Source organism: Lipotes vexillifer, unplaced genomic scaffold (genome assembly GCF_000442215.2).
Source record: "Lipotes vexillifer unplaced genomic scaffold, Lipotes_vexillifer_v1.1 scaffold666, whole genome shotgun sequence".
Taxonomy (NCBI): domain Eukaryota; kingdom Metazoa; phylum Chordata; class Mammalia; order Artiodactyla; family Lipotidae; genus Lipotes; species Lipotes vexillifer.
In genome coordinates, this window is record NW_006787408.1 from 3,261,588 (window position 1) to 3,272,294 (window position 10,707).

General features: G+C 51.0%; 1 protein-coding gene across 1 annotated transcript in view; it reads left to right on the forward strand.

The window, feature by feature from the left end:
- The first annotated feature begins 321 nt into the window (after window positions 1-321).
- The window catches only part of TTC7A (tetratricopeptide repeat domain 7A), a 110,738-nt gene continuing 100,352 nt past the window's right edge, over window positions 322-10,707 (forward strand). The window contains exons 1-2 of the mRNA XM_007459973.1: window positions 322-480; window positions 5,714-5,882. Of these exons, the coding sequence (XP_007460035.1) occupies window positions 427-480; window positions 5,714-5,882 (223 nt within the window). The 5' untranslated portion in view covers window positions 322-426. The remainder of the gene's footprint in view (window positions 481-5,713; window positions 5,883-10,707) is intronic.

Here is a 10,707-nt window from a genome sequence, read left to right on the forward strand (position 1 = left end):
TCTTTCCCTCATTTCAAATTCTGAAATTCTGGGCTTTTTCCAAGTCCTGGGAACTCCACCTCCTCAAACACTGAACTACAGAAAATAAACCCAAGGGGGCAGTTTGTGCTGTGACCATGGTAGAATGTGTGTTTTTTCTTTAAAGGCTGTTTAAGTGCATAGAAACTATGTCTTTATTTTCTCAGATCCGAGCCATTCACGTGCTGGGTTGGGGGTGGTTGGGTGGGTACAGGGACGTGTACCAGTCTCCACATCTGCCATGTTCAGGGGACTACTGTCCTCACGTAGCCACTGTGGTCCCTGCCCTGTTTTCCAGATGGCTTTGGGAAATTGCTCCTGGCCGAGGCCCTGCTGGAGCAGTGTTTGCAGGAGAACCACGCCAAGATACAAGACTCTATCCCTCTGCTGGGGAAGAGTGCGCCGAAGATGAATGAAGCCAGAAACTATCTGAGCAGCATCCTGAATCACGGGAGGCTGCCGGTAAGTTGTAGACCCCCCACCCACCCAGCCTGGAGCTGTCTCTCCTCTCTCCTGCCTCGTCTGTGCTGTGAGGACCTTCTGGGGTCATTTGGTCACCTGAGCAGCAAGTGTCCCTTAAGGGTTGGCCTGCCCTGTTCAGTACAGTAGCCACTAGCCACATGGCTTGTCTAAACTGAGCTGTGCTGTGAGTGTGAAACACACACTGGATTTCAAAAGACTTAGTACAAAACGCGGAATATAAAAGAGCATCAGTTCTTTATATTGATTACGTATTCAAATGAGAATGTTTAGAATATATTAAATAAAATGTATTATTAAAATTAATTTTACCTATTTTGACCTTTTTTAATGTGACCAGAAATGTTTACTAGAAAAATCTGAATTATGCTTGTGGCTTGCACTTGTGGCCCAAGTTATATATTTCTATTACACAACGTTTGGTTGACCTAGTTTGTGCCCGGTCCTTTGGCTTCTTTGAGGATCTCAGGGAAATAACACCTCAGTGAATGTATGATCTAGTTGGAAACAGGCAAACATTCTGAGTTGGCTAGCAACGGAAGCACTCCATAACATGGCAAGCCAGTTTGAGTCCACGTGCACTCATTGAGCAACTACTATATGCAAGGCACTGAGGGGCAGTATAGAGGGAAGTATAGTCACAGCTTTCTTTAGACCTTTACTGCTCAAAGCATGGTCCACCCACACACAGTATGGGCATCATCTGGGAGCTGGTTCAGAATGCAAAATCTGATGCAGAACCTGCATTTTAACAAGCTGTCTTGGTGATTCTCAGGCACTTTCAAGTTTGAAACTGTTCTCAATTACCATGTATCCTGAGCTATAAAAGAAGTATGGGTATGTCATTAGAGACCCCAAGGGGAAATGATTTTTCAAGAGATGTTCCAAAGTAATATATTTCCTGACTTACATATTTTATTGCAACCTGCTATGTGCAAGGCGTTGTATTATGTACTTTCAGGGCAATAAAGATGAGTCCAGTATGGACCCTGCCCTCAGGGAGGTTGCAAGGCTACTGGGAAGATAGTCCTATTAAAAAATTATTCAAGGTGTACTGTGACACATGCTACAGGAGTAGGATACATGGGGAGGCAAGTCTGAGGGGGACACTCCCTGGGGTGAGGTGGGGAGTCAACTCAGGATTATGGTAGTGCTGGAATTGGACCCATCTGGGGGCTGGACCTTGAAGGAGGTCAGGATATAGATATACACAGATAAGACAAGGCATTCCAAGCTACGGAAGCAGTGTATAATCAAAGAGCTCCTCTTAGAAGAATTTCCTTAAAGTATGTCAGTTAGCAAGAGTGTAAGGGACTGGCGTGTAATTGGTGTAAAGGGACATTAGGGCGAGAGAGTGGGACTGGAACAGCAGGCCAAGAAATGGGGGGCGTTTTCTGTAAGCAGTGTGGGGAGACTGTACTGGAAGTTTAAGGTAACTGCGTTTAGACTCCTTGACAGGGATTATTGTAGCTCTGGGAGGTTTTGTCTTGGATTAAAATAGCTGCTTGACCCTGAGCCTGTCCCCTGATATCCTGGACCCTCCAATTCCTCATCTGCCAATCAAAATGGTTGGACTTGATTGATGGGTCTCAGGCTTTTCCCACCAAGACCCTTTTAATTCTTTTCTTTCCAGTAGACACTATTATATATTTTAAAATTCTTTTTAAAATAAAAATGACTCAGGCTTATTGTAAAAAAAGTTCACTAAATAAAATAAGGAGTTTGACTAATAAATACATCCTTGTTTCCACCCCTACCCCCATGCCCACTTCCATCCCCAGAGTTGAGTGCTGGTCACCATTTGGTGTGAACCCCATATGCTTTCTTTGTGCGTTAACAAACACACATACACATGTGTGGAGCTTTCTTTTCTTATTAGTCATAGGATTCATATTTGTCAAGTTGTTCTTTTGCACTGAGAACTTTGAAGCTTTCTGCATGCCAGTACCTCATTCTTTGTATTGGCTGAATGGTATCCACGTGTATTATTGTGAAAACTATTTTGTCTATCATATCACATTTATTAAGTACAAATTTTACCATGCTTGGGAGTTCCCTGGTGGCCTGGCAGTTAGGATTCTGGGCTTTCACTGCTGTGGCCCGGGTTCAGTCCCTGGTCAGGGAACTGAGATCCTGCAAGCTGTGCGGTGTGACCAAAAAACTAAAATTAAAAATTAAAAAATGGCTAGCAGTTAATTTTAAAAATTTACCATGCTTTATTAATCAAAGACATATACAGACACCAATGAAATCGAGAAATTCACTGTTTTCCGAGCCAAGGCCAAAGACCTGCTGTTGATCAGGCAAAATAAAATATTAAAAATAGTTTGAGGGATTCTCTATCTTACCCCAAAGGCCAGGGTGTGGCTGGGGGGATGCTCTTTCCTGGCAGCAGATGAAATCTCAGGTGGATTCCCCTGCATCCCGAGTAGCTCTGATGGGATGAGGAGGAGAGGTGGGTCCTGGGGCGCCTCGTCAGGGTAGTTTGGAACTTTCTACTCTTAGTCACCTCTGAGATCCTGTACAGCTCAGTGCTTTGGAGGCTGGTGAAAATGAGCCATTTGTCCTAACTTCTGTTATCCAGTGAGTGCCAGGCTTTGCCCCCTCTCACTGGTGCCTTTCTGTAACTTTCTGCAGTGGTATTTACTATTATCCCCATTTTCCAGATGAAGAAACTGAGACCTAGGAGAGGTTAGTCACTTAGCCAAGGACCACAGTGCAGGTCTTGAACGCGGGCCTATTTGCCTCTACTCCCAAGTTCTCATGCTGTTTGCCATTTCCTGATGCTGTCTCCATAGTGCTGGAGTAGAAATGAAATAATGACTGAGAAACCTGAGCTAACGTTGGTGGTGATGCTGCCACTCCTGCTTTTGCAGGTCTCATTTTGCTTCTGTGACGTATTTCCTCATCTCTTCTTCCTCTTACCTGGGTATCCGCATGAGGTCATTCTTCCCTATTTATTGACAGAGACAATGAGGCACAAAAAGACTAGGTGACACGCCTGACCCACCCAGCAGAGGGACTATTCCCCAGACCCAGTGACTTCCTGCATAGCATCCTTCCACAGGGCCTGGGCTCTGTGGTTCCCTGACTGTTGGATTGACAGGCCAGGTTCAAATTCAGAGGCATGGGTCCTGCTGAGTGTAGCCAACTTTTCATTCTGCCAAGTAAGGACATTAAAAAAGCCCCAAAACACAACAGCAAAACCATACCATCTTCTATAACCATCACTCCATAAAAGAAAAAACAACACTGAAACACAAGACAGATGTGCTTAAGAATTAAGGGTAGTGTTTTAAATAGTATAACTTTAGCTTTAGAAACATTCACCACATTGTCCTTAATTTTCTGCCAGCTTGGTGGAAGCTCTGTTGTCAACTGTCTTTGATCCACCAGGAACCACTCTGAGCTACACCCTGTTGTCTTGCCCTGAAACGTGTCCTGAGCTTAGCTGCCCTTTTCCCCCTTTATAGTAGGACAGGATAATAATAATTACCCACGGCCTGTGTTTATCTAGCTCCTTTCTAAAGAAAAGTTCAAAGCTGTTTTCTGGACTTTGCCCTATTAATGCTCTTGGCACTGCTGTGCTGGGAGTTGAGGGGTGGCTGTTATTTTCTCACCCTCAGCAATGGGGAAAACCAGGCCAGAGCAGGGAGGAAATGTGCCTGTGGCTTGAGACCAGGGGAGCAGGGATGGCAGAGCTGTTGCTCAGCTTGAGGGACTGTAGGCCACATGCCTCTGGGGGTGTGTGATCTGTGGCCCTGGCCCAGGGTGTAGGCAACCTGTCTGGGGAGACTAGCAAGTCCCCTTGAAAAATTCAGCCTTTGAGAGTTAATCACCAGTCAACAGGTCAGGCACACAGGGGCCCAGTGGGTCCACTTGGTAGAGACGTTGTAGGAGGTCAGCAGAAGGGAGTTATCTGGTAGTCAGGGAGGCTTCTAGGAGGAGGTGGGCCTGAGCAAGGCTCCGAAGGATAGAGGGGGATCTGGATAGACCGAGGGGAAGGGAAGGCTCTTCTAGATGGGGGCTTGTGTGAGCAAAGGAAGAACGTGTATTTACAAAAACCAAAGACCAGTGAGGAAGGAGAATTTGGCTTTGCTGTGTTCCATTTCTCTTCGTTGGCTTCTGAGAGGGCAGTAGATGGCGAGGAGTGGTGGACGCCTCCCCTGGGGTCACAGGTTCCCCAGACTCTGCTCTCCCTGCAGGGAGTCAGGGGCAACACCTTCCTGTTGGTGACAGAGGCCGGGGTGCTGACCAACGCTGCATCTCCTGGGAGCTCTGTGGACAGAATTGATGCTGTGTGGCAGGGGTGGCACCCAGAGCTTGGCCAAGAGGGTGGTGGGTCGGCTGAGCAGAGACATGGAAGTGGAGTGGCCTCAGAGGGTGGGAGCTCTGGGCCCACGTCCAAGGCCAGGACTCTCAGGCAGGGCTGACCACACGTCCTTGGGCTCTGAGGGAGGCCCTAAGAGTCCTTGTATGGGGTGGAGATTTGGGCGTAAGCGGCACTTGGTCAAGTAGGGGAAAGAAAACTGGTTTGAATGCAGGCACTTGGCTCTGATAAGATGAGGGCAGTGGCCTCATGGGCCTTCACTCTACTCCTGTCTTCTGTCTTCTGTGCTGCTGCTGTGGCCGTCTCCCCACGGGGGTTCTGCTGCTTTGAGTGTGGGCTTCAGCTGCCTCACCTGCAGGGCTCTTTCCAAGGCCTTTCACCTAGTTATATATTTGTACATATATGCGTATATAGAGGAGCCCCCAGTTATATAAGCTTTAGGCCCCGCAAAACTTGGCTGGGCCCCTGACTGCCCACTGGTGTTAAGAACAAGTGCCTGAGCTGAGTGCCAGCCTTGGGCCGAAGCTTCTGGGAGCTTCAGGAGAGAGGAGTCAGGGCCAGTCTGCAAGCTGCCTGCCGTCTAGTTGGGGGCATAAGGTACACGCACATGAAGCAATTAGGGACTCATGTCACTAAAAGACGTGAGGGACTAATGTCACTAAGAGCCACAGCATAGGCCACGGACTGCAGGTGTGCAGAGAGGGGAGCTGTCCACATGTGTTTGAGGGTCGGGAAGGCTTCCTGGAAGAGGAGGGGAGTTCTGAGCAGGATCGTAGGCAAACCCTCATGGCTCGGTGAGGAGAGCGTTCATTCTCAGGTCCTCGGTGGGGGTGGGGCCGGGGTCTGTGGGGCAGGAGCCTGCTGATGTGGTCCTTGGCCTTTCAGCCGCAGTACATGTGTGAGGCCATGCTGATCCTGGGCAAGCTGCATTACGTGGAGGGCTCGTACCGAGATGCCATCAGCATGTACGCGCGGGCCGGGATTGATGACATGTCCATGGAGAATAAGCCCCTGTATCAGATGCGGCTGCTGGCGGAGGCCTTTGTCATCAAAGGTAGGTGTGAGCACCGGCCGGGTCTCCCCACCACTGTGCGCAGCTCGTTACACTCTGGCCCCCATGTGCCGGCAGCGGGTGGCAGCTGCAGGGCAGCAGTGCCGTGTTGAGGGTGGGCCTGCAGGGCAGCGTTTAAGATACTTAACCCCCGGGAGTGCCCAGGCACTGACCAGCCAGGTGGATGCCAGGGTAACCAACCACATCAGCACATGCCAGCTGACGGCAGGCGCCGGGCCGGATGTCAGGTCAGAAGACTCAGGTTCCTGCCCTGGCTCTGTCGACAGATAGTCACCTGACTGTGTGCCCTTGGGCATATAGCTCTTCACCTTTCTTGGCCTCAGTGGATTTACCTGAAAGACAGGGTTGTAATACCTGCCCTCACAGGGTTACCATGAACAAGAGCAATCAGTTGTGTATCCAGGGTGAGAAAGGCTTTAAAAGCGTGCCACCCATTGTTAGAGTGGCACTAGTGGCTGGCATCGGCTACAGATCAGGTGCTCGATGGCACAGAGCAGCCTGGCTCTCCTCAGGTGTTTGCTGGTCACCTGCAGTGAGCGGCCCGGGGAGGCAATGCTGGGGTCCTGTGATGGGCAGTTCAGAGCCAGTTCCCAGGGCGAGTGATGCTGTGGTGGGGAGCCAGGCACACAGGGTCAGTGATGTAGGAATTTCATCGTGTGTGCTGTGGGTGCCCACCTGGAGAAAGAGTGCCCTTGAACTGACCCTGAAGGTGTTAATGGCAGTACAAGCCCTCCCTCGGACTTTGTGCTTCAGGCACCTTCTTCCACGGATCCTTGCATCCTGGGATCACAGAGCCTGACTGGTGGCTCTTGGTGGCAGTGAGGTCCCAGGAGCCCCTCTGTCCACACTGTTGCCAGGAATCGTGGATGTTTGATCATCTCTTTATTCCAGCACAAACCAACCCCCAGAGAAAAGTCTAGAAACACGTGTGACCCTGTAGGGATTTGGTGTCTGGCATTGGTAAAGTATTTGTCACCTTCTTTTCTCTTTTAGATGGGGACACTCTCCCATCTTATATACAGGGAAACTGAGGCCCAGAGAGGGGAGGTACCTTACCTGGAGTTACCCAGAGATTTGCGGTGGATCCACGATTGGAACTTCCACTCTCTGACACTGGCCTTGGACTATGAGTCCCCACTCCCACGCCTCTGTGTCCTTTGGGTCCTGGGAGATTGACTATGACATCTGTGCGGGGCACAGCCTCCTTTAACCATGGCCGATGGGGCTTCTTGAGAGCTGTTTGTCCACCTGTGGGTCCCTTGGTCCCTTTCCCCATTGAGAGACTGTTCACACAATCCCAGGAAATCTGCTGAGATCTTCCCCCAGACAGACCTGGTGCCAGCCTGTGGGAGGCAGGTGCCCATGTGGGACAGTCCAGTGTGTGGGGTCTTCTCCCTTTGCTCTCTCATCCCCTGTTCTGTGCCCCCGGTACAGGCTGGTCTTGGGGGTGATCTTCATTTGGCATTTGGGTCTTTCTGGCCTCTTGGAAACCACTTATACCATGGACTCCCGAACCTAACACCCTTTCTTAGGGCTTCTTTCCGGCACTTTTTCCTATAGACCTGGCTCGGTACCTACTGCTCCCTGTCTCCTGCTCTCTACTCTTTCCAGCACGCCTCCAGCTTCTTGGGGGAACACAGGCCCGGTGGTCACAGGGGAGGTAAGGAGCTGGGTGTCCCTGGCGTGGGCTGCTCGGTCATGGGCTGTACTGGCTCCCCGCCCCCCGCTGACTGCACTAGGCTTCCCACTTGCTTGCCTCCTCTCTGCCCGTCCTCCCTGTCCTGTCGCAATGCCTGCGCCCTGCTGCTCAGCATGCTGAGGTTCATCTGACCCTGTGTGTGCTTGAGACTGTGCACGTGGCCTCCAGGGTGTGCATGGTGTTGATTTTCCTGGGTTTGGCGGGACCTGATGTGGCTCCCAATGCAGAGAGTAGGGGATGGGGATGGCTGGTCATTGGTCCTGACTTCATTTATGAGCATGGGGCTTGTCTTAGTCTGCTAGGTTGCCATAACAAAATATCATAGACTGGGTGGCTTAAACAATAGGAATTTATTTCTCACAGTTCCAGAGGCTGGGAAATCCAAGATCCATGTACCAGCAGTGTTGGTGTCTGGTGAGGGCTCTCTCCTTGGGTTGCAGATGGCTGCCTTCTTGCTATGTCCTCACGTGACCTTTCCTCCATGGGTGCTCATGGAGAGATCCCTCTCTCTTTGCCTTCTTATAAAGCCACTAATCCCATCATGAAATCCCCACCCTCATGACCTCATCTAACCCTAATTACCTTCCAAAGGCACCACCTCCAAATACCATCATATTTTGGGTTAAAGCTACAACATATGAGCTTGAGGGGACACAAACATTCAGGCCATAAGAAGAATGGTGGCAGCAGCATGCCACAGAGTTCACAGAATAATAATACATATTTATTAAACACTCCATGCCAGGTGTGCCCTCATTCAATCCACACAGTAACCCCCCTCCCTGAGTAGGTGTTCTCTTCAATCCCATGTTACAGCCCAGGAGTTACGAGTAGAGAGGTGAAGGGACTCTTGTGGATTTCACTGGAATTGGCAGAGCCAGGATTTGAACTCAGGCAGCCAGAGCTTGTAAACACCCCTTGATGGTGCTGCTCAGAATTCTAGACTGAAAGGAAGCATAGAAATGATCTAGGCCAATTCTCAGGGTACAGATGAGAAAACTGAGGCTGGTGAAAGTGAAATGTCAGTTAGTTTGTGTGTGAACCAGAATGCCCTGCCACCAGGCTGCCTCTTTTCAGGCTCTGTCAGATGCCAGGCGGCCTCCTGTGGGAGCCTGATGTGCCTTCTCCACAGTACTTGGCCTGGCTAGGCCATTACATCTCAGCTCATTTATCATCTTGCATTGTATTCTGCTCCATGTTTCCACTTGGTATCTTCCAGTGGGGCAGGGAGTTGAGTTCTCAGGCACACCTGGTTGGTGGGAGGAGGGCGGGGCAGTGTGTCATGGTGGGAGGGGCCTGAGCAGCCAGGCCTGGAGGCTCAGTGGGGGCGTGTGTATGGGTGTCTCAAGAGCAGGCTCTGGGTCTCTTCACCCACAAAAGACATACTCAGTGCACCTGCTTTCCCCTTCAGAGCAGAGGGACTTGGCAGGGTGTCCTCTGGCGGATCACTCACAAGGACTTGGCCTTGCTCTGAAGTTAGGGGGACATGGATTAGACCAGAAGATGCTTTCTGATTCCCAGGGAGGGCCTCAGACACTGTCCCAGGAGCTTGAGAGAAGGGGGCAGTTGAAGCAGTCGTGGGTTTCTCTTGCTTGAAGTGCAGAAACATTACGTGCACATATGTATATATTGCTTGGTGGGGAGGTGGGTGATATATGACCCTCCAGCTTCTCCAAGGGGAAAAAGGTTATTGTTCATGTCAAGTTTGTTTAGAAACAGTATGAACACCACAGATTTTTCACTAAGATAGAAAAATAAAATAGCTTCACTTACCTGTCTGAGAGAACTGTCCCCCAACATCACAGCTCAGACTGACCTGGTCCTGCCAGGAGTGGAGGCCTGGATTTTAGGGCCTCGTTTTGGCCCCCCGGGAGGTGGGCTGGGCCCTGTTGGGGCCTCTGGCTTTGGAGGAAGAACTCCCTCTCCCTAGGTCCTGCCTCTAGCTCCTCCTGGCTGCCAGGTTAATGGGTCTGGCCTGTACTGTGGCCAGCTGCTCCCAAGTCACCTGCCGGCCCTGTCGGGGCTGAGGACCCTTCCCCTGCCTAGCACAACCCCCCATTTGGTCCCTTCTCCCCCAGTCTTCCAAGCTCCTCTGGTGTACCTGACTTCACTGGTGTACCCAGAAACTTGAGGCGTGGACCCTTCCCCTCTGGAACCTGAGCGTATGATTGTCGGGGGCGTGGGCGTGGTAAGGGTGTGGGATTATCACATGTGCACCACCCAGGAGTCTAGAAATGTAGATTCTCAGGGCCCTCATCAGACGTATTGAGTCAGAATTTACATTTTAACAGCATTCCCAGGTGACGTGTATGCACCTCACAGTTTGAGAAACACTGCCCTGGAACTCTTGTTTAATAAATATTGAGGGTTTCCCTGGTGGCGCAGTGGTTGAGAGTCCGCCTGCCGATGCAGGGGACACAGGTTCATGCCCTGGTCCGGGAAGATACCACATGCCGCTGAGCGGCTGGGCCCGTGAGCCATGGCCGCTGAGCCTGTGCGTCCGGAGCCTGTGCTCTGCAACGGGAGAGGCCACAACAGTGAGAGGCCCGTGTACCACAAAAAAAATAAATAAATAAAAATAAATATTGATATTTGTTGGCTGGTGGGTTAACTTTCAGCTGATCTCTGTAGAATGGAAGGGAGTTGTTATATGCCCACTGTATGGATGGAGAAGCGGAGGCTTGCCCACGATTGTGCAGCCTGTGAATAGCAGAGCTTGGTCTGGTGGCCAATGGTTGTCTCCCAAGCCTGAGTCCTGCCTATGACAGAGGACCCCTCCAGAGGAGTTACCTCCGAGATGCATTCACACAGACAGAGGAGGGTATGGGACGTCCAGGAGCCCTGAGAAAGGAGAGGTAGGGTCCTGGCACTTACTGCAGAGCCTGGGGGCTGGCCAGGATGGATGATGCCTTTGGGCACGGTCATTCTGCCCCTGAGGGTAGCCCAGAGGGGGCCCTAAGTGGGCCTTGGGGACATGGGGGACTCTAGCAAGTTAGACCCACATCAGGGTTCTTTGGGGGGTCCTGGAGGAGTCAGGCCTTTCCCGGGCCGCAGCCTTGGCTCCTGATGGCGTCCGGTTTTCCTGCCCCTTCCAGCACTACCTTCAGC